This window comes from Podarcis pityusensis (assembly GCF_964106645.2).
Source record: "Podarcis pityusensis genome assembly, chromosome: 11".
Taxonomy (NCBI): Eukaryota; Metazoa; Chordata; class Lepidosauria; order Squamata; family Lacertidae; genus Podarcis; species Podarcis pityusensis.
The window spans coordinates 23,722,700-23,747,155 of NC_138036.1; the positions used below are offsets into that span (position 1 = coordinate 23,722,700).

The 24,456-nt window shown below is 41.9% G+C and overlaps 1 protein-coding gene across 11 annotated transcripts in view; it reads right to left on the reverse strand.

Annotated features, from left to right (window-relative positions):
- Positions 1 to 24,456, reverse strand: part of PDE4D (phosphodiesterase 4D) — a 622,159-nt gene that overhangs the window by 22,659 nt on the left and 575,044 nt on the right. The window contains exon 1 of one of the 11 annotated variants that reach the window (XM_080972592.1): positions 694 to 1,108. The exons of the other annotated variants lie outside the window; for them this stretch is intronic. Within the exon in view, the coding sequence (XP_080828718.1) occupies positions 694 to 741 (48 nt within the window). The 5' untranslated portion in view covers positions 742 to 1,108. Of the gene's footprint in view, positions 1 to 693; positions 1,109 to 24,456 lie in introns of those variants that run through there. 11 annotated transcript variants of the gene reach the window in all.

Sequence of the window (24,456 nt, forward strand, 5' to 3'; positions counted from 1 at the left end):
AAGATATACATGTCCCGTCCCCCCCCCCACCCTACCCCGTGATTTACTCCGGGAATCTAACACAGCATTTTATGCTGCATGTGATGAATAAATCAGTATACCTGCTAGTGTGAAGAGAGAGAAAAGCCTATTTGGCTTTCTTTTATAGAAGCTTTGTAAATCAAGACTGATTTTCATCATGTATAAATTGTAAGACAGGTCAACATTCAGGGAAGACCATTTTCCACCTCCCATCATTTCAGATGAGATTTAATCAACAGAAGCTGTGTGTCACACACAGGAAACCAGAATATGCTATTAAAACACATCCTTGGAAACAGAGATCTACGTTGTGATCAGAAAGCATTATGAATGCATGCATTCAGCCATTATTAGTCACACAATCTATTTAACTAAGTTCCCCTTGGTTAATGGAATATGGCACAATAGTTCCAATCTGATATTTGCCAAAAAGCAGACTTCAACTTTATTATAGGCATAATCAGGCATGACTGAAAAATGAAGGATCTCTTTCCACAGCTACCAGCTAGATATTACAAGCTATTCTAATATACCAATACAGTCTCAGTCTATAATGCAAAGAAAAACAACCACAGCTTTCAAATGATTATTTCTACAATCTTGTTTTTTTCATAATTATGCTTTTAAATCAGACAAGAATGGTTAAAAAGTAAAAAAAGAAGACATTCCTACCTTTATGTAGCCCCAAGACACTGAGAGTAAATAGTTTGCTTCGGGCATTTTTGATTTTTTTTAGGGTTACCAATTTAAAACAGAATTTTCCAGTCCTCTGCTGTTATTGAGACAACAGGGGAAAGTATGCTGGATTCTTTTAAATGAATTTTGCTTTTCAGTTTGTTAGTTTTGTTGATCTATTGATTCCCTGCTATTAGGTACACAAGAAAACATCTAACTGGCATTCCAGTTGTGAGATCTTCTGGTTATATAAGAGCCATTTGCAAAATTCCAAAGTGCAGTAAAATTCAAGGACTTGGTTGGAAAGACAAATTTCACCAGCTGAAGAGAAATCTGAAGAGCGGAAAGAGATCTGCATATTTCCAGAACACCACGACTTAATGAATTATGTATGCCAAGATGCTCAGCTGCTGAAAGAGACTTGTTCTATATCAACAGCCTACCAAATAAGAATCTGCAGGGAAGCTACAACCAGTGTCAAGTAATCCCTCCCATTAATCTCAGATAAGAGCCAATCACGTCCCTGCCGAAATATATAAAAGCAGAAGAAAAAGCCATGACATGTGTGTGCTAGTTTCTGATTGGGCAGCATAGGTGAATCTCTTGGGCAAAGGGTAGTTCTCTTCTTTTGCGCTAAATGCCATTTAATAATGGCTTCCCTGCAGCATTACCTCTGTGCAGACATGATTAATTAGCTGAACTTTTGTGAGTGTGTGTGTGTGTGTGTCTCAGTAGCATTTACTAGCTCAGTGAGAGCGGCTCATTGCACCCATTCAACGAGGCAGAAGTGACTGCTCAGCTCAGGCTAAATGTCATTGGCTTATTAAGCTCACTGCATTTTTTATTTTAAAAGCAGCACATTTTCTAGAGCACTTTATTTATTTTCAAACAGCCGAACGTGAGGAAAACCCTTGCAAAACTGTTTAGCTAAGTCTCCAGTGCAGCAATTCTACTGCATTTCAATCTGACAGAATCCATATTGCGTTGTTAGGTGTGTACACACAGCCTCTGGTCAGCCTGGTAGCTCACATACAGTATGTCCCAAAAAGAGGGGGAAATTAGATAGGAACACTTATGAGTATCAACACTGTACTACATTTCAAACCAGGTGCAAGCATTTTGTGAAGCAGTATGAACAAAGAAACCAGAGTCAACAAAAGAGTTGCCGTAGCACTGCAGCTTCCCCTCTTTGCGTCATCACAAACAGAATCAATTTACAGAGGGGTGGCCGTTGTCAGTGTGCTGCAGGGAACTCGGCACAGAATCCGGCAACACCTTAAAGACAACTTCTTCACTGCGTCTTAAGATCTCAGAGACTGTATCTCTCTCCATCAGCTGAACGAAGCATTAACTTCGGTGTTACCAATTTATGAAACTATCCATGAGGGATTTTTACATGTGCGTTACTAATTTCCACTGAAATTAGGCCAAGAGCAAAGGCAATCTCCATTTGTGAAACATCTAGTGAGAATGAAACGTGCTGCAAGAGTTATATTTCTTTCGAAAACATGAAGTACGTTTTGCTCAATTAAACAGTAATATTTAGTATTTGTGTAGCACTTTCCCTAATTACTAAAAGTGTTTCACATAGGTTACCTCAGTAAACCACCAAGCAAAGTAAGCCACTACTGTTTTCCCCAAATTACAGATAGGACGTCAAGGATGAAAGATTGGGGCTGCTCAATTAAGTGAAGCTTTAAGTGAATGTACAGCTGAGCCCTAAACCACACCAGCTTTAACGTGTTTCATTGAGTACCTTCATATAGTTGTTTTTTTCCAAGTGAATTTTTATTGTTTTCCTTACATATTCTTTTCCAACAAATTGTAATAGCACCATACATTCCCCTTGACTCTGCCGAGTCACGACCCCCCTCCCTCCCCACAACTGGTATATTTATCCTCTTTCCATCACACACATCATTCTCATATTAGTACTATTATACATTGAAGGTATTATGTCAATCCTGAGAGCAGAGTACCTTCATATAGTTGAATTACACAGCCATCTGGTATTCAAAATAGGCCTATACAGGCACCCACCCATCCCACTTATACATGACCATGCTTATGCATGTTGTTGCAAAATAGATAGATAGATAGATAGATAGATAGATAGACAGACAGATAGACAGGCCTTCTCTTGCTCAGGGCTGCTGCCCAAGCAAAGGAAGGCGGCCTTCGATTGACCAGTGGTGTGGAGTGGGAGACACCTTTGCATCTACCTTGCTCTCCGCCTCGCACCCACAACCCCATCCTGGCACCAATTCTGCTGGGCGCCCTTCTTGGCCTTCCATGACCAGCTGCTGTCATTGCAACATGAACTGGCTTCCCTCAGGGAGGCAGGCAAAGGTCCCAAGAAATTTTCAGGTTGAGTCTCTCTCTCTCTACCCCCCCCTTTGTGTGCCCTCTTTATTAAAGGGGGGTGCGCCCCACTTTACATGATTTCACTTATGCACGTGGGGCCCCAGAACGTAACCCCCACCTTAGTGTGGGGGCATTGTCTGTAATTCCCAAAAATGAAAATGTTGCCATGCACAATCATAAAGAAAGTTTGCATCTCCCCCAATAAAAATCTCAAGTGCGTTGGTTAACACACAATGCCAGACCATGATATACAAGTGAGCCTTGGGTTTACCCCCCCCCTAACCTGTACATGCCCTGATTAAATATTACAGTGGTACCTCGGATTAAGAACTTTGCTTCAGGATGAGAACAGAAATCGTGCTCCGGCGGCACAGCGGCAGTAGGAGGCCCCATTAGCTAAAATGGTACCTCAGGTTAAGAACAGTTTCAGGTTAAAAACAGACCTCCAGAACGAATTAAGTTCTTAACTCGAGGTACCACTGTATTCTGGGATTTAAAGGACTGTGAAATTCCATCTTCAAGCTTCTCTATGCAATGAGCTGCATGTTAGACTGAGCTCTACCTATACAGGGCTTGGTTGTCCCAAGCAGCGCTTCTGCCTTGCAGTCTTCCTGCCCGCCCCATCCCCTAGTCAACCCATGAATTCTGTTTTAAAACAAACAATGGTTAGCTGATAAACAAGCCAGCCTCAGACCATGGTTTATGAGGCTGGTTTGTTTAACCATTGTTCATTTTAAACTAGGATTCCTTCCTTGCATGCAATGCTAAACTGAGATTCAGTGTAATCACAGCAGAAGTCCTCCTCCTGGTCATAACGGATGAGAACTTAGTCCTACTGAATTTAATAGGACTTTTCTGCAGGGAATCACAGATTTGTAGAGTTGGAAGGGAGCATGAGGGCCATCTAGTCCAACCCCCTGCAATGCAGGAATCTTTTGCCCAACATGGGGCTCGAACTCATCACCTTGAGATTAAGTGTCTCATGCTCTAACAACTCAGCTATCCCCAGCTTTCAAAATGAAAGTTGACTTTAATCAAATGAAGTAAAGTCAAGTCTGCCTGGTCCATTTTACCGCTAATCCAGGCATCATATCCTAGCACATGATTTTACACCAAGGTGACGTCTGGTTGGGTAGGACCTGCCCCACTCTCTGAAACTGTGCACTGTACTGCAATCTAAATTTCGCATTAGAATTCTCAAAATAGTTCCAGGTATACTATACTTTGGTGCTTTAACAAACCCCCAAAACATGTGAGGCTCAGGATTAAAATAATAAACCAGGGCTAATATCAACACGACACTGATGAACTAAACAGAAAAGGCCAGCAAGCAGCAAAAACTGAGGATCTCTTAAGGTGCATTTATGTATAATACGGGGAATAGGATGCTCAGAGACCATCGTCCTAAGGGACTGTTCCTTGAACAGAGTAGAGTAACCTAATTCCAGGGTTGCTATCACATTCAGAAGGTTTAAGCAAACCACAGCAACAATAGCCACTTTAGATTGTCTGCTGGCCTGACCTACTTGGGTAATTAATCTGTCTATTATTTTCACACTCATAACCCAGACCAGGTAATTTAAATAACAGGAATTTTTATTATTTATGTGAGATGTAGTTTTCTATTGAAGAACAACATCTGGACAGTGACTGAAGAGTAGTCCTAGTCAAAGTGATTTTGTAGGTTCTGAAGCACTTGCAAAATATGGCAAAAATCTATTGACGTAACAGTGTGGTAAGTGCATATACTACCAGGGGACGGAAGCTATTGTCTGATTTCAGTCTTAGAGGAGGAATATGACATGTCACTGAGGGTGCCTTGACTTATTAAAGGAAGCAGCTTCTCCAATTGCCACACTTTCCTTCTGCATGAATTTAAACATTTTGGGGATGTGAAAGTCAAATAAATTCAGATTCCGATACCCCGCAAAATGCAGGATTGTCATTTACAGGGATCTTGGTCACCATTAGTGATTAGAAATTGCAGAGATGGTGACTCAGAGCACCTGATTTGCAGTACATTCACAGCATAGCTCAGTCCTGATTGAACTCTCATCAACGGCAGAACTCAGCCAGTATTTTGGGGACCACAACCCTCCCGAAAAGCTTTTTCCAAAGAATTTGGATTTCTTGTCCTAATCAAGAGCCAGTGAATTAAGAGAAGGGCTCAACCACCAGGCAGTATGTGCTCTGCTGCACTTGTGGAATTTATTTACCTTCCTTTGTGTAAAGACCAGGTCCTTGACCACACAGACAAAGCATATGTGCAAAATTCTTTATGCAAGCAGGCACTTTCCAGAAGTTAGGTTAGCATAAGACTCAGATGTTCCCTGTGCACATTTTTTCCTGCTGTAGTGATAGGAAAGAGGGCAGAAGAGGATATCTGATTTTGCTAATACAGTGAATGCTTGGGTTGTGAACGTGATCCGTGTGGGATGCACGTTCGCAACCCGCAGCGTTCGCAACCCACGTGTTCGCACACGCGGCTTGCGATTCGGCACTTCTGCGCATGCGCAAAGTGTGATTTAGTGCTTCTGTGCGACTACCGAAACTCGGAAGTAACCCGTTCCAGTACATCCGGGTTTCGGCGGTCCACAACCCGAAAAATGCAACCTGAAGCGGCTGTAACCCGAGGTATGACTGTAGAGACAGAATTACATAGTATGCAGAGGAAAACTGAAATGAGCAGACAATAGGCAGCTAGAGGTGCCCAGCTTTAATCTCCTCAGAAATGCTTTTCTGCGGCTCTGACCTAGATACTACACACAACAGCATTTAGAGTGAAAGAAAACAACCCCAAGAGTACATTTATATTAAAAACATGAATTGGTTTTAGCTGAAGGGGGGGCTCAATCAGTGATTCAATTACACCAGCACCAATGCTCTGGATGCACAAGGGTCATGTTGAAATTTACGTGTTACAAAGATTTTTTCAGCTGATGTATCTTAACCATGTCTTGCACAATACATTTGTAAACTTGGCAGCTTTACTTCAGCACCCTTACAATGTCAACTTGTGCACCCTTACGACAGGGTGGCAATGAAACTAAGGCTGAATCTGTTGGATAGTGAAGACCAGAGAAACTGTTTGAATTAGGTTCTAAAATTCCATGTTTCAATTTCTTTTTAGATCCACCCGAAGCCTAACCTGATAGAAGCAAGAAAGCTAAAAATAGGATGGTTTGATCTACTAGATTTTGCGACAGCATTAAACTTGTAATAATTACTTTTACAATGTACTGTATAAAGTTTTGGCATTTGTGCACACTACACAGTTCTGTTCAATTCTGTTTGCATATACTGCCCTCTACTGATAATAAACAGTATCTTAAAGCAGCTATTTTGTTTTTTCTAAGCGTTGTTGTACTGCAGACTACCTAGCAAAGTTTGCTCAGCCACTGCAGTCAACTACAACTTGTATGTCTGCAGCTGTGAATAAGGCTGTTTAAGTTTTGAAAACTAAGGTACAATTATTACTGCATTCTGATCATTAATAGGTAGAGTAAAATATTTCTGTTAACAATAGTCTTGGGTTTGTGTGTTTATATACAGCAGACTTATGTATAGAGCAGTTTGTAGAGAAGTTGGAAATCGGAAATGACTTTTACTCACTGTACCAACTAAAGCCTTCACCCGTCTGGTGCCCTCCAGATGTGGCTGGACCACAACTAATCCAACAACATCTGGAAGGTGCCAGGTTACTCTACTAAGGGACAGGCTCAGGCCTTCAAAGTGTGGCTTTGCATGACTTCTTAAATGTTACCAAACCTGGGAAATAAATTTATCCGTATGTAAAGGAAGAGAGGCTCATCATTTCTTTGAAGAGTTCTCTGGTTTAAATCCAGTTTAAAGAACCACAGGCAGGTTACCTCATCCCAATCTCCCCCGCTATGTTGAGGAGTATTGTGTTTATGTTTAAATTATAGTCCTTATTTATAAATTTCTTCATTCTGGACAATGTGTACACCTATCAACAACCTATACAGGAGCTGTTCATATCATCACCCTAAGCAGTGTTAAGAATATTTATCTTATGAAGCTATGCCTAACTTATTTATATCACAATCAGCACTTCATTTTTATTCTGCTACACGACTGGGCCAACGGGATATGTAACTGACACTGACATTAACTGCACAGCTCCTTTGTACTGTATTTGTTATTTTGTACTGTTATAAAAGCAAGTTACTAAAAAAATTAAGATTGGGCGAATCGTTGTCAAAGTTGCCTCCAATCCTGCCTGTCTTTCACGAAGGCTGGCTTGGAATTCCACTGTGAGAGGGACAAAAGAACTGGATATGTGTGTCAGGTGTGGAGGCAGGAAGAAAAAATCTATATTGTTGGACACAGAGCCACGTTTCAGCACCACACGTATGCAAAGTGTTGGGAAGGATGGCGCAGAGGATTTATTTTTTTTGAAAAGCAGAGAGCGTTTATTTATTTAAAATCCAGACTTTCCACTTATACGTGGGTTACAGTAATTAAAAAAGTAACAATCAAATACAATCAAACGTTTAATCAAGCAAGGCTCGAACCAGCAAAATGCATTTAGTATGTTCACTTGATGGCATTTCTAACACAGCTATCCTGTTTCAGGCTAAGATTTCAAAACAAGGCCGGAAAGGCGAAACTACAAATGGCACCACCAGAGGGCCACACCCCACAACACTATCCTTGTCTGCCTACTGCTTTCAGGGTGGGTTTTGTAAGGCCTATGAGCTGCACACCACTTGCCAGGATGAAGTTATTACACAGTGAGTGAGTGAGAAAGTGTGTGCGTGTGAGAGAGAGATAGAGAGAGATGATGTTTCCGGTTTATTGCCTATAAATGTTCTTTTAATCTTAATCAAGGCAGCTTCTGACAACAAATGTGCTTTTCGCTGCAGTGCAACCAGGCTCATTTAGGTTTTAGATTGTAAGCAGCAATAGAAATACTGAGACTCTGTTTAGAGCACAATAAGAAAAAACCAATTGCACAGAAAATATTACATAGTGAAAGGATGCAGCCCCAATATGTGCTTTTCTGCTTCTTATGGTAAAGGAAGTGGTGATAAATACTAGGCAATGCCCTGCCTCCAAGGAACTGAAACTCCCACCAGCCCCAGCTAAAACAGTCAAACCTGGAAAAATCATTGTTATCACCTGTGTGGGGCCTGAGTTTAGATGCAATGCTAAGCCCAACAGGAGCTCCGCCCCAGGATGTGCAGAAGCAGGTCCAGGAGGGAAGCGCATGAGTTGCTGTCTTTGCTCCAGAACCTGTATACAGTCATACCTTGGTTCTCGAACTTAATCCATTCCAGAAGTCGGTTCGACTCCCAAAACTGCTTCAAAACCAAGGCACGGCTTCCGATTGGCTGCATGAGCTTCCTGCACTCAAGTGGAAGCCGCGTCAGACGTTCAGGTTCCGCAAAAACCGGAACACATACTTCTGGGTTTTCGGCGTTCGGGAGCCAATTTGTTCATCAACTAAGCTGTTCGAGAACCAAGGTATGACTGTATGTTTGCTCATTCATGCAAAGCCATAGTTTGGCTTCGTATGCTAGATCTGAACTGCGTCAATGCCTCTCATTAAAAGAAGCGAGAAAGATTAAAAAAAAATTGGGAAATGATATACAATGAATTGAAGAAAATGTTCCATTTAACAATTATTTAAAAACCCGAGGCATTTTTGTTGGGGATTGTAGGGAAAGACCTGCCAAAAAATCAAATCTGAAAAACATCTTCATGTATGCGACAACGGCCGCGAGAGTTCTGGTAGTGCAAGGATGGAAGACCGAAGAAACCCCAACTAAAGAATCATGGCAAGAAAAATTGACGGACTATGCAGAACTGGCAAAATTGACATATAAGCTACGGGAAAAGGATAACTGTGACTTTAAGGATGAATGGGAACCCTTTACAAAGTATCTGAAGACACAACAAAGCGAACTGGACTCCTTGGCAGGTTTTGAATAAACATTCACAAACTTTTTATTGATAATAATCTGCTAAATAGTTTGAGGATCTATACAAATTTGTAACATGCAGAAAACAGCAGTCTCAGAGAAACCAAAGACTGGAACTGAGGGAAGTCGGGGGCGGGTGGGTTTTGTGGGGGAGGGGGGGAGGGAGGAAAAATGGGGGGGGACATAAGGATGATATGTTTTTGGATAATATGTCTTGTTTTAATTTTGAATAAAAAGACTATTTAAAAAAAAGAAGCGAGAAAGAAATAAAAGGCAGCTACACTTCTTATTTTTCTAACAGAATCCGTTTCATCCAGCCTCTTTCAGAGGTGTGTTTTCCCCCCATAAGTAACTTTTATCAATGAGCTGATGCGTCACAGTTAGGAAAAGATACTGCCGGTCGCCACAAAAATTCAGATATCGGTGAAGCCTCATGCAAGCATGCTTTTATCAGAGGAAGTGAAATGAACATGGGCAAAGCTGACACATAGGATAAAGCCAGCAAGCTAAAAACGCAGGAAACCAGAAATGTGAGGAACAACTTCCTAAGGCGAGGGAAGGGGGCATTTAGGGTCAAGACTGCGAAGTGCTGATGATGTTTGTCCCAAAGCAGCATGTAGGAGCATGTGAACAGAAACAGATGATGAAGTAGCCTGTGTGGAATTGAGTGATGGCAGACCTTGACGGGAGAAGGCCAGCACCCTCAAGAGAGATTTGTAACCCACGTAGAACGATAAAACAGCAGTACCAGTCGGAAAGCAAGGGAAGGAATGAGGTGCAAGTAAACATCAAAGTCCAATTACTTGGGAATATTTAAAAATATCTCAGTGACAACGAAAACTAATAGGTGAATATTTAGGAAACATTTGTTCTTCTCACCTGCTATGGGTAGCAATGAAGTTATCACTGTTCTAACTAAACCACAGTTCTTCGTGTACTTGGATGCATAAAAGCTTATATCCCAAACAGCAAAAGATCCAGCAAAAGTTCCACCCATTTCAATGGGTGACACATGAGTATGTGCTTCTTTACTAACCCCTCTATTTTGGTTATATTGTGCCCCCAAATTCTTAAATGTCTGAGGAAATCAGGAGTTTTCATCCTGCCATATCAAATCAAACCTTGACACGGGCCCATAACCCAACACACAGTCATAAATGGAATTATTGTAGAGATGGAAGGAACTTTGAAGAACATCTTGTGCAACACCCTGCAATGCAGGAATATGCAGCTGTCCCAGACGGGGATCGAACCTGCAACCTTGGCATTATCAGCACCATGCTCTAACCAACTGAGCTATCCAGGCGTACACATCTTTCTAGAAATACTAGCATAGCCTTGCGCATGGTGGAAAGGAATATGATAATCGAAAAGTTAGCTGCCGGTTTCCATTTTATGTTATGTTTATGTTGCATTATGTTGCTCATCAAAGAGCAAACAAATTACGCAAAAGCAAGCTGGTCGGCTAGTTTTCTATCCAAGTCTTGACTCACAGGGAGATCTGCAGGAAGCCCTGAAACCACTGTTCAAGGCTCCAATGACCCATGCAGTTTGTAGACCAAGGACCAAGTTCAGGAACTTAACTGAACAAAAATCTGGGTAGCCTCCCGTGGCAAAACCAAGGTTTCTTAGATGGAGAGGTCAGAGGGTGGATATACCCAGAGACAAGACATAACTAAGTGCAATCCTAGGCATGTTTTCTCTGCTGTAAGCACCAGTGTTCAATACTCCCAGGTAAGTGTGAGCAAGACTGCAGCTTAAATACCACTGAATGTAATGAGCTTACCTCTGGGTGAGCATGCATTGAAATTGCCTTTCATATATATATATATATATATATATATATATATATATATATATATATGAAATGGCACAAAGCATTTTATAATGGACAATTAGGAAATGATTGAAAGCGCTTATGAGCAGTTTGAGTACATCTTAGTCTTTGTCTAAACATGGCCTCTCTTAAACGAACACAAAGAGACAAACAAAAATGTCGCTTTTTGGGAGACCACAGCATTCCTGACAGAACCATTAGCAGGGACTGCTGCAGGTGAACTGCTCAGATATGTTCAAATATCAATTCAACACAAAAACACCTTTTGTTTCATTTGCTCTTATGCCAGAGCTTGTTTTAGAACGCTTTATGGGGCAAACCAGAGGAGTAGAGTATGGAGAAGAGATTAAAAAGAAGTAAAGTTGATATTCTCTCTCCAGTTCTTACTCCTGAGCCCGAAGCACAATCACACTGCTACTGCTGAGTCTGAGGACAGTGAAAAGTGATTGTGGTGTTGGCATTCTGAGTTAGATGCTGGAATTGAATGGGATAGCACTGTTCAGACTCCTCTGGCTGAACCACTAAGAGTCTCCCATCATATTGCTCTCTCCATTTCCTATGTTCAGAGGTTGGTGCCACTGTCTTAAGTAGCTAAAACAGCATCACCCATGTACATGGCGGGGATATCAGTAAGTTCAGGGAAACACTAAGCTTTGCAGACATTCTAAAATCCTAAGGGTAGGTGGGGTGGGGTGGGAGCCACAAACAGCCCAATGAATCCTGGTTGGACTGAAAACCAGGAGGGGGCAGAACAGAAAATACAAACTTTTCACACTGCAACATTTAGTTGCAGGTCTCTCTATATTTTTTCTACAAAAGATGTTTCCTTGAAGCAGGCAGTTGCAGAAGTGGGAAGTATCACAGCAGAGCTTTCTAGCACGGTTTAAACACAACAGCTGGAAGAAGCCCAGCAGTAAGTGCAAAATTACAGGGCTTTGCACGGATTGTTTCTTATTTACAAGCACACACCTGAGATCCATGTGGAGTATGGGGAAATGGTTGTTTCTGAGATGAATACCTCAGCGATACCACAGACAAGGCAAACTCATCCCTGTCTCCCTACCCCCCCCCAAAAAAAAGCAACTAAGGAAGAGAGACGTGGGTAGGAGCTGTATAATTCTTCTTTCTTCTCCTACCTGCTTCTAAGATTTATCCCCAAGGGAGGATAATGCTTTGAGAATTCTGAAGGGCAAATGGGGCATAAGTTGAAACAGAAGTTCTCCTTGCCTTGGACAAAAGCCAGAGGAAAGTCCTCCTGGCACAATCCTCAGTACAACAAGTGGTTGCAGCTCAAGAGCACGGACAACGCTCTTGTGGAAATTCCATTCATATCAGTGATATCTGCGCCGAAGAACGTATTGCAGGAATGTGTCCTGCAATGATATGCCATTTATATGGGTTTCTCAAAAGCAATCCATGCCAAACGAATCTCATTTCTTTCCTTTCTCCTTTTGATAGAGTTGCAAGCCTGGTGGATCAGGGGAATGCTGCAGACATAGAGTATCTTGATTATAGTACGGCTTCTGACAAAGCCCCCCATGATATTCTTGCGAGGAAGCTGCTAAAATGTGGGCTGAATGAAGTAACTGTTAGAAGGGTTTGTAGCTGGTTGACTGACCAAACCCAAAGAGTACTCATTAATGGTTCCTCATCATTCTGGGAAAAAAGTGGCAAGTGGGGTGCTACAGGGTTTGGTCCTGGGCCAGTTGTTGTTCAAAGTCTTGGACGACTTGGACGAAGGAATTGAGGGAACGCTCATCAAATTTGCAAACGACACCAAACTGGGATGGGTAGCTAATGATGCAGAAGACTGAACTAGGATTCAAGATGACCTTAACAGACTGGAGAACTGGTTCCAAACTAACAATTCAATAGGGACAAATGTGAGGTTCTACACTTAGGCAGAGTGGGACGCGGGTGGCGCTGTGGGTAAAACCTCAGCGCCTAGGACTTGCCGATCGCATGGTCGGCGGTTCGAATCCCCGCGGCAGGGTGTGCTCCTGTCGTTCGGTCCCAGCTCCTGCCCACCTAGCAGTTCGAAAGCACCCTTAAGTGCAAGTAGATAAATAGGTACCGCTTTATAGCGGGAAGGTAAACGGCGTTTCCGTGTGCTGCTCTGGTGCCGGTTCGCCGGAGCAGCTTCGTCACACTGGCCACGTGACCCGGAAGTGTCTGTGGACAGTGCTGGCTCCCGGCCTCTAGAGTGAGATGAGCGCACAACCCTAGAGTCTGTCAAGACTGGCCCGTACAGGCAGGGGTACCTTTACCTTTACCTTTACCCTTAGGCAGAAAGAACCAGCTGCACAAATACAAGATTTTTTTTGGGGGGGGGGGCACCTGACTTGGCAGTAGTAGTATATGTGAAAAGGATCTAGGGGTCTTAATAGACCACATACTTAACAGAAGTAAACTGTGTGAAGAAGCAGCAAAAAATGCTAATGAGATTCTAGGCTGTATCACCAGAATTCTAGTGTCCAGATCAAGGTAAGTAACAGCACTGCTCTATTCTGCCTTGGTCAGACCACACCTGGTGTACCGTGTCCCAATTCTGGGCACCAAAATTTAAGGAGGATATTGATAAGCTGGAACGTGTACAGAGGAGGACAACCAAGACAATCAAGGGTCTGGAAACCAAGCCTTATGAGGAATGGTTGAGGGAGCTGGGTATGTTTAGCCTGGATAAGAGGAGACTTAGAGGAGATATGATAGTCGTCTTCAAATATCTAAAGGGCTGTCACATGGAAGATGGAACAAACTTGTTTTCTGCTGCTCAAGAGGGTGGGATTTGAACTAATGGCTTCAAATTACAAGAAAGACATTCTGACTAAACAAAGAAAAACTTTCTGATGGTAAGAGCTGTTTGAAAGTGTAACAGACTCCCTCAGGAGGGTGTGAACTCTCCTTCATTGGAGGTTTTTAAGCAGAGGTTAGATGACCATTTTTGGTTGCGATTCCTGCATTGCAATGGGCAGGGTCATCTCTACAATTCTATGTCTCTAAAAATCAGCTTGAAATAAAAGGAAGACTGATCAACTGATCCTTTCGATACTAATAGTTAAAGTTAACACTCTTCTAGGTCTTCATAGGTACAATTTATTTCCTTACTACATTTCCAACACATGTTCCTTCCATCACGGAATGCAAAGAAACACGCACAGGGTTCCTCCTGTCTAAGCACCAACCAGCCCAAGCTTCAGCTTAACTTCAGCAAGGTTGCTGCATCATGTATCTTCAAGGCCATGCCTCAGGCCCAAATATTGCTCATGAGCCCTTTCCTGGTTTCCTATGAACGTTACTCGTTTAGCTGGCCATAAATGAGATGAAGAAACTAAAATGCATGTTAAGCCCAAACACAAAATGCTTCTGCGCAGAAGGGAATTTAAAATAAAAGCTTGGAGAGAAGGATTTCTCTCTCTCTCTCTCTCGCCCACCCCCTTCCTGTCCCCAGCTGCCTGCCACCTTACCCCTTCACTCTGAAGAAGTATTCCTGCTAAATTCTTTGTGTGTCACTTAAAAAAAGAAAAAAGGAAAGAGCCACCACTCCGTGGAGTGCTAGGTAACCGAGCTAACACAAAAACAAACAAGCCCAGTAGGGCCCCAGCATGTACATGCCAGAGCAAGAGCCTATAAATCACCCTGACTAGATAGCAGAATTTCAAAGGCACATTGCAAGCTGCTCCACACAGACTTGTTGACTCAAGCTTCAGTTGCTGTTGAAGCACTGCTATCACGCCCCCCCCCTTCCTGAAAAGGGTAGCAGGGCAATATTACCATTTCAGCAGAGAATTGATTCAGCCCTCACTTAGCCCAGAAGATTTGTTCTGCTTCGGACGCAGATATTTTATATTTTCTCAATATAAAAAGGCTTGCAATATAAGATTCCTGCACTGCAGGGGGTTGGACTAGATGACCCTCGTGGTCCCTTCCAACTCTTCAGTTCTGTGTTATTCTAAGCTCCCAAACTGATTAAAGCTGTTTGTGTGCCATCTACACATACAGAGAGTGATCCAAATGTAAATGTGTTCCTTTACACAGGAAAAGTCAACAGCTCTGTTTCTATAACCTAACAAATAATTCTGTTTCCTAGAAAAGATGTCTTTTATAAAATCCACCATTAGGTTTTGGAGCAAGAATTTATCGTTACGGATGTGTAGTTTTTTGTTAGCCTTTGTGTCAGGAAGCCGCTGATGTTAACATGGAGCTGAATTCCTGCTTGTCTTTGAACAAAACCTTGTTCATTCCTACTGGACAGAAGTGGGTAACACTGCCACAGGCTTCCTTTGCAGACAAGTCATTGGCCATTGATGTGCACAGCTCCGTGGGATTCACAACCAAAGCAGCCAAAATGATAGGCAATGGGTCTATGTAAATGGAATGCTCTTTTTCAGGGACTAGGCAAGTCTTTGTAAGAAATTTTGTTTGAGGCTGATAGGGTTGGGTAGCACTTTAATGTAAATACTGTAATTCATATTTTGTTTTTCTTTCGTCATGGAACTTAAGGCAGCATACATTAGGTCTCCAAGTAGCCTTCCACCTAGACCTTTCCCCTTGCCAGACTCAGATCTGCTTAAGGCTCAGCTAGGTGGCGGCATCATATGCCTTCAGACCAGAAAGGCTTGAGAGCTACCATTTGATGGCGAGTGTTTTGTTGGCCACCAAATGATTGGATCTGACACAGGGAACTTGGCTTGCTGGCCACTGCTTAAAGACAAGGGGCTACAGTTTCAGGTAGAGGATAGGACAGAGCTGAGAGACAGTACAAGTACCCAAGTCCACCAAGCAAGTTAATGGCAGAAGTGCAATTAAAATCAGTGTCTTCCAGAATCACAACAAAATTACACAGAGATGCCTCAATTGAGTTTGAAGTACTCACAGGTAAGTGCATAGAGAGAATTGCAGCCTTAGCCACTAAGTTAAACCAACTCTCTATTTTGTGACATGATATTTGCCGAAATTTTAACATGGGAGAAAAAAAATCAAATCGATTAAAACACACCCAACACTCTGTGCCTTTTTCCATTACTGAACTTTCTATCTCTGTTTAAAATACAACCCTAAATGTGACAGGCTGTTGTGGCAGAAAAAACAATGAAGTCTCCTGGCACTTTAAAGGTTAATAGATGCATTGTGGCAGAAGCATTTGTGGGCCTCAAGCCATTTGTCATATTTATGCCACACACACTTTTTTTTCTGGGGCAGGGGGAAGGGACACAAGGCCAGGAAATGCAGGAGAATCAACAGGCCTAGGACATTTTTAAGTGAAGTTCAAATGCAGTACGGCCATTCACAAGCAGCAGTAAGTAGCTTAATACAACAGTCCTACCTTTGCTATGCTAATTTTGTATCAAGAGCGGGGGAGGAATCCATAAACTCACTTAATAACCAAATGAATAAAGTCAAATGCCCTGATAAATTCTATTTCTCCATGGAGTATTCCTTTGAAGTTTTTGTTGTTGAAGTGTGGCGACTTTCGAGTCAGCAGGACATGTCCTGGGAGGCTGAAAATGTTCCAGCTCTGGATTCTGAACATTGCCTCCTTTGGTTTTTTTTGAAGTCAGATTTGGGCCCATTTATTCTTTTACATCACAAATGACCCTGTTATCCTATGCAGACATCAAAAGAGGAAATGTTGGCAGGTGATAAGAGTGTGCAAATGAGCCTGCAGTACTATAATGGCAGAAGAGAAATGCAGTATGTTAGCACTTACTGCTCCCCACTGAACTCCTCCATTATTATCAAAGATATACAGTGCATCCTGGACAATGCACCTCCATTCACAATCTGCCCTTACTTACTGTCTTCTAACCTGAAGGACTACCCACCAGTACAAAGAACTGTCAAATTTAGGCAGGAATCCTGGTTCTACACCAAACTTAGATGCACCGTTCTCTCTAGAGTCATTCAGGATACTTTACCACAGGACCTAAGCCATACCATCAAAGGCTTGTAGATCTATCGATCTTCCAGTGTCATACATGACATCACTTGCTGTCTGACTAGGAAAAAATGGTGAGTGAAAAGTGGGCACAAATTTAATATTTAAAAAAATGGCAATGTTCAAAAACTAGGGCAAGAACATACCAGTCTCCCAGGTTGCAGCTGTCCTGAAAGTCACCATTTTGCAATACAGAAATGTCAGAGATAAGAGTCTAGTGTGGAACTGCAGAAATGGGAGACTTCTTAGGTCTTCATGGAGCCTATGGGTTCTTTCCCTGCTACAGGCATTAAATTAGCTACCCAAAACTACAACAGCTGTGTTATCACCAAAAGCGAGAATAGTGCTTATCTACCATAAGTTTGAGCTTTGCCCAGAAATGTCCCGGACCTACTGACTCTCTTGCATTCCATGATCAGCGTTCAAAACTCCCATTGTTCTAGGCGCATTTTGCGACAGGGAATTTCATTAACATGAGCAGTTTCTGAGCTCTGGGTGCAGTACTGCACCTAAGATTTCAGCGCTCCTAGCTCTCATATCTCAGTTTCTAACACCGTTCATGACCCTTGGGCTTACATTTGTTTCCCTCTCTGTATATCACCAAAGATATGCACATATATCTGTAAAATGAACAGACTACGTATCTGACAATATGGGCTCTGAAGAACTTAAGATGTACACAACAATAAATCCGTTGGTCCTTAAAGCTTTACAATTCTTTGTCCTGAACATGCTATACCAGCCTTTGCTAATCTGCTGCCCTCCAGATGTTAGCTCCTACGAGTACCATCATGACTGTCCTGGTCATGGATGGTAGGACTTGTAATCCAAAGCAACCATCAGCAGCTTCAAATTTCTTACCTTTTTGCCCACTTTCCCTGACCCATAAGATTGGACTCTGGTGTACGTGTATGAATCCACTGAATACCTTTATATGCTTTTATGTTTTGATACCATTGTATTGATTTTAGGATGCATTTTTGCTTGGGTCTATGGATATTGTTTTCATACTGTACACTTCTTAGAGATTTTGAAAATACCAAGCATTTTAGACCTTTTTTAAAACAAACAAATGCATAAAAAACATCTTCATGTAACCTTTTATTATCTCCAAAATCTGCAGTTCAGAGGAAAAGGAAACTTAGGGGTGTCCACACTTCCATTAGGTATATATTTGGCCAGAACCCATCATTCTCGGGCTTCAGACACACTATAATTTTAAAGCACATGGGGGGGGGGGGAGGTTGTCTTCAAATGTGCTTTAAAAGTATGTAGTGTACACAGCCTCTTTGTCTTCTGTTGAATGCAAAATATAGAGCCACATAGGATCTGTTCTATTACAGCCAGATCTTAAAGTCATTTAAATAGTAGGTGATCTTGAAAGGTTTTCATATATATATATATATATATATATATGTATGTATGTATTCAGGGCTTCCCCCTGCAGCAGCTCATAGCTTTATGGGTGGGGGGATAAGATAGATTAAATCACCACTACTCAAAAATATACCAATACTGGCTTGATAAAGATGTAAAAAGAGTAGATGAATGCTCAGCCCAAACTCATTTCAATGACTAAGAACATGGTCCTCATTGGCAAGAACTAAGTCATAATTGAATCCAAACAATGAGTCATGATAAAATGAGTTGTATGGGGTAGGTGGGTGGGAGAATCAAACAAAAACCAGGAGGTTCAACTGGTTTCCTTCTTCGGAAGGACAATTCTAGATTAAAACATTGGACTGAACAGATATTTGACTGAGACAATATACCACAGTATTACCTAAACAACAGACACCTGTTGTCCAGGGCAAATTCCTCTAGCTCCATCAATATAAGAGCTCATGTTGGATACGGCTACATCTGCATACATTCAGCACTGGAGAAAGATGGAAGGAGCCCTGTTGTTTGCTATGAGTATTTGCATCACATGGGAAAAGAATCATGATAAAACGTCCCAAAGTTCCAAATGAGGCTCTACAACCAAATTACTGATAGCTGGCAGGATCTGCAAAACTCTCAGAAACGTGCAAGTATTAACTGTGGCAGTAAGGTTTCAAGTACAAGCTGAAAATAAACCACAGAAACGAACATTCATGAAACATCCTCCTTTTCTTCTTGCCTAGTGGCTGTTTGACCACTCCAGAGTAGATGAATCTGGAGCAGGCTAATATTTTAACACAGGACTAATTCTTCCACAACCAGAGTGTTCCACCTCCTCCATCCAATCTGCTGGAGTACTGAGAGCGAAGGATAGCTGCATTTCAGTTTTTAGTACCAAAGAGGATATCAACCAGCAAGTCCTCCGACTGTAGTATCGCTTTTTACCAGCACTTGAACTGCTGAACCCTAGCCACTTGTGAACTACAATTCTGTCTAAAGGAAGTGAAACGATCATGGGTGTTTTCCTGTGACAGGTGGTCCTTGTGTATAGCCACTTACCATTGCACGAGAACCTCACTGGACTGAGAGAATACTAGCATAGTGTTCGCGACAGCTGTGTTATCGCCGGAGGAAAGAATCTTCATCTGGAAAGGTCCTCAAAGACAAATTTCAGTCTCAGACTGCAAATCTTTTCTTCTTCCCTTTCTCCCTTGCCTGGCCTGAAAGTCAGCACAGGTCAGGATTTCCAACCTTGGAAACATTTCTCCCAACTTTTCAATTCCTTTTCTAGCTGGGAATTTCCACTCTTACTGCGTTTGCCGCCATCTAATGCCACCTGCTTTGCTGCAGGCAATTCTGCTTTTGCAATACTGTTTTCGAGCCCTTCATGTTTGGTCCCAATTTAATTTAATAATAATAACAAAAAAACCCAAAAAACCCAGAGGCTTTAAGTTGTTCCTGAAACTATCCTTCTTTCCACTTCACCTACAGGGCAATGAAAGAGAAGTGTCGTAATTCTGGAATTTTCAACGGAAAGTGCCACTGATTCTACACGAGGGAATGGATGCAAAATCTTGCTACTGTTCTATGCCATTCAGAAGAAGCGGCAATAAAGCTCGGAAGAATATGGCCAACAAAGCAAGACACACCCACAATTGCAAGAAGTGGTTTGCTTGAGGAAGCACTGACAACCCACCACCACTTACCCCCAAATTGGGATTTGTTGAACCCTTGCCTCTGTACTATGCAAAAAGCAGAACAAAATCTCTTCCCTATAAAAGCAAGCCCAAAGCAAAACCACAAAACCCACTGGTGGACAAAAACAGAATAGAGACTATACAACTAGACTGTTTTCTGCTTTATAGGGAAAATACAGAATCCTTACTACTCTGTTAGAAAAGAAGATCTGTGTCCAGGGGCTAATATAAAACACTTGAAGGGGGGAGAAAAAGGTTTGGCTTACAACAGTTACTGTAATAGTTCATTCTGCTCCTGGAGTGAAGACCCTACTCTTTTCTCAGTACAGTCATATATGGCTTAGTTCTCTACGTTCATTCAGTGATTCTTCACTATTCAACTAAAAAATTCCTCTCATTTGTGGATGTAGGCACACAAACAAAGAGATCTACTTTAGTCAACAGTCATATTGCAACCACGAGTTCTCCTCTCTTCCTTAAGAAAAACTAAAATCTTTTAGAAGTTCAACCAAAATAAAAAGAAAACTGGTTGAAGCATGCTTGCCTTCTACTGCTGTGCCTTGTAACCACCATATAAGTTCAATTTTATTGCCACGCCGTTGCTCCTATTAGCTGATCTTTCTTGTAAGCTCTGTAAATATGAGTAACTGAAAAGAGCTGCAATTACTCAGATAGAAAAGCAAGGAACGAAGGGGGAAAGGTTACGTAGGGGTTTGTATTTTTTTAAAAATCACCCTATCACAAAACTACTCAGCTCTGCGGACAGTTCCTTGTACGTTCCTAATTTTCAGTACTTGAAATACTTTTCAATGCAGTGATTTCACTGAAGAAAGTGGAATATGGTAAACACCGATTTACTATACCCAGCCCAAAGAAATTCCCAGCGCATGCATAAGACAGGATCATTTTACACATTGCAACAGCACCAACAGCCATTTAAGCCATAGTTTCCAATACCAGAACAAAACGGCTGCAGATCTACTCTTTCTACAAGTTATAAAAATATATTCCCATCATAAATAAATAAGCCCCATTAAGTTCAGTGACATTTACTCTCAGGCAAGCATGAGTAGGATTGCAGCTTAATTTAGTAAGTAGTGCAGGAAATAATATGAAGGAGAGACAGCAACATTAAATGGAATCTTACCTGGATCCAAAATTCAGGTGCAAAAAACTTTGGCCATACTTCATAATGTAAGGAACTCACAGTCATCTTACTCGTAAAATTTGTATCCTCTCAGTTTAAATGGCTAAGCATCCAACGATATATGCAGGCTGCCTTGAGTAGTCAGATCAACATTTCTTAGGAGTAAAAGCACTAGCATTCTCCAACAAAACTTTCTATTACACTTGGAGGGAGGAAAAAACCCCCCCAAACAGTTCAAATAAAGCTCTAAAATGCCCTAAAAGTTTGTATTTCAAGCTGCTGGCATTGCAAGCGGCTTCCTGCAAACAGCATCCCTCACAAAACCCCAGATGTACAGCTTTTGAATCCTGTCAGGTACTTTCTGGCTTCTTGTAGAGAGCTATACTAGCCTGCATATACTCCAAAATGGCAACCTCATCTCTCCTCGTTGCTATGGACACGCCATACGTCAGACCTGCACTTTTTTTCTCCCAGACCTGTTTGTTTATGACAGGCCTAGGTGCTTCCTATTATGGTGCCTGCATCAGCACAGCATGCTATTTGCCAGTAATGAGAGCCCGCGGCAGCCACTGAGGTGATCAGCATGCAGCAGAGGACAGAGATGCTGAGGAATCTGAGCATGCTCTCTGCAACTCTGCATAGAACGGGCAATTTCAATCACGGTTAAGCAGCATACAAATCACAGAGCCTGCTTTTTGCCAGATACTGTCTTGCAGTTACTAGCGGTGTGGGTGGGTGGGTGAAGTTTAAATACAGTCACACTGCTGCTACTAGTGACTGGGAAATCCTGGCAGTGGACCGTTTTAAGGAACAAGGCAAATTGACCTCTGGAAATTTAGCACTGTCATTTGTTGCCATCCCAGCTTCTGTGGAAAATCGAGCTGACAACAGCAGCTGGGTCCCCAAGTCTCAGCACTACTGCGCGGTTTGCAAAACTATTACTCATTCCTTTGTGACTCTCGCTTTTCAACTTTAGAAATGCACCTCCTTTTTTCCCACAGCTGCAGGAGATAGTCTGTTTTGCTTCTCCAGTGGACCTGATGGGAGACTGCCCTCAGGGACGAGGGAGACATAACCCAGAAGGAAGACATGGCAAATCTCAGAGCTCCCATCTGCCACCACTGCCAGTCCAACTAACACAACATCCACTTAGTCGAGTCACCTTGCCAAATGACCTCACTTGCTTGGATGAGACAAGGCTTAGCTCATACTGATATATCTGGGCTCATTCACTATAAATTTGGAGATAACACAAATAATGGCCTTTCCAGTTTCCAGACAGCTCCTGCTATGTAAATCCTTAGCAGGAGCAGAGGCTGTTACATCACTGACCATTTTGAAATCCATGAGAATGCCCAATGCTTGCAATTACTGAGCAACCACAGAATCAGCAGACGTCTGCAAGACCTGTCAGCACCCTGATAAGAGTGATTGGGAAAGGGCAATTCAAAATAAAAGCCTTCTTTTCATGGTTTTTTGAAGCTTGCATAGAACTCCATAAAGAATTTGATTTGTACAACTATTGTACAACTGCTGGCTAACAACAAAAGAAAGTTTGGGTTTATATTTAGTAATGGCTTTACATTATATTTTAAAGGCTGCCACAAACAAAGATTGGGTTCTGCAAGATAGGAAAACACTATAAAACAAAATAGGATTCCTTGATCTAATCTTTGAGCAGTCAAAAAGAAAAAGGTCCCACTTTTTATTTTCCAATTTCTCAGGAAGACAGAACATTTTAGCTAGGGGTAGGCATGGCACCTGAATCCCAAGAATCTTGCTTTAATTATTAAAATGGAGGAACACACGCAGAATTGTGTCTCCAGTGTTACAGATGACAAATGTTTTCCGAACATAGCTATTTGGCAGAGAGTTCATGATCATCAGGGGAGTTTTGTGGCAATGGCACATGAATGTGCAAAAACACCTCACCAAACCTATATACCTCTTGGAGAAGATAAAACGTATCTGGATGAAAAAGGAAAAGAAAAAGAAAAAAAGTCTATAATGAAGAGCAGAGATGGAGAACCTACAGAATCATAGAATTGTAGAGCTTGAAGGGACCCTAAGAGTCATCTAGTCCAACCCCCTGCAATGCAGAACGTGTGGTTCTCCAGATGTTGTTGGACTCCCATCAGTCACCTGGCACATACAGGTCCCCCATCCCTACTGCAAAGTAATAAGGAAGGCACAAAACAAATTGCACCAACGGTCCTTAGGAAGGATGAGGCAGGGCTTAAATTTCAGCCATTTTTTTCTAGCAAACCTTTAACAATCATCTAAAAAAAATATGGGGCATGTCCTTGGCCACTTACTGCTGCTACTCCACATTTAATCAGAAGCAAAAGCACAATAGGTGTAGAAGTAACTGCAAGGATATATGGGAACGACAAAACTTGGATGGGATGTGGTGATGGAGAGAAAGAGTAAGGCAGGGCTAACTGAAAAGTCAGGGTGGAAGCAAGTAAGATGGGATTATGAATGTTCAGGAAAGCCATTTCCCCCTTGATTTCTCTCCCACATACTTTTATCACAGTTGTCATGGCATACGCTCACTGAAGCGGATTCCAGGAAGCAGCCCTACAACCACTGTCTTTACCTAGAATGTGTCCTTTAATTATGTCTGAAAGATATCTCAGCACATATAGAAAGTGTCTGGCCTTCAACAATCATAAACCATCATCACCCACAACCAGATACAAACCCACAAACAAATTGTGTGTGTAGTGGGGAGATTTGAGCCTGGGTATTTTAGAAACTAAGTGCTTACTGGGGGAAAGATGACCTGGCAAGGGGCATTTCAAATCAGCTGCAGAAAAATAACATGGCAAGAAAGGAAAGTTACAGTAGTATATATGAGATGATCAGACCATACAGTATTTTAGAAACAGAGAGGTGAAAGCAGTGGATCCTAGAGGTGCCCAAAATGAAGAAATGGGCAAAACTGGACAATTGCTTGACTGAAAGATGTTATGTTGAAGATGGCTTTGGAGACTGCTTGATTTCAACCTGCTTCACATAATACAGCAGGAAAATATACTTTCCCACATGGTTTCATGCTGTAAGGAGCTATGGCACACGGATAGTTCTCTACAGTGTGTACATTTATTGTACGTGTGTTTTAGTGTTTTGGGCTACTAAAGAATATAGTTGGATCCAGGTTAAATTAGTGTTGCTTAGCCCTGGTTTGACCTCACTAACGTGTCCCATGCAATACTCAGAAGTATGTCCTGCTGTGTTCAATGGGGCTTACTCCCTAGTGTGTTTCAAGACTGCAGCCTCCATATGGATCTATCCAACCCTATGTTTACTGTGTCATGAACTCTCACTGGCAATAACCTGCTCCACAGATGAGGGGTATTTCCAATTTAGGGGTTCGGCCAATAAAAAATGTGTCCGATACTGATGTGACTTCATAGAACAGAATTATGCAGATGCAAATGTGCACTTGC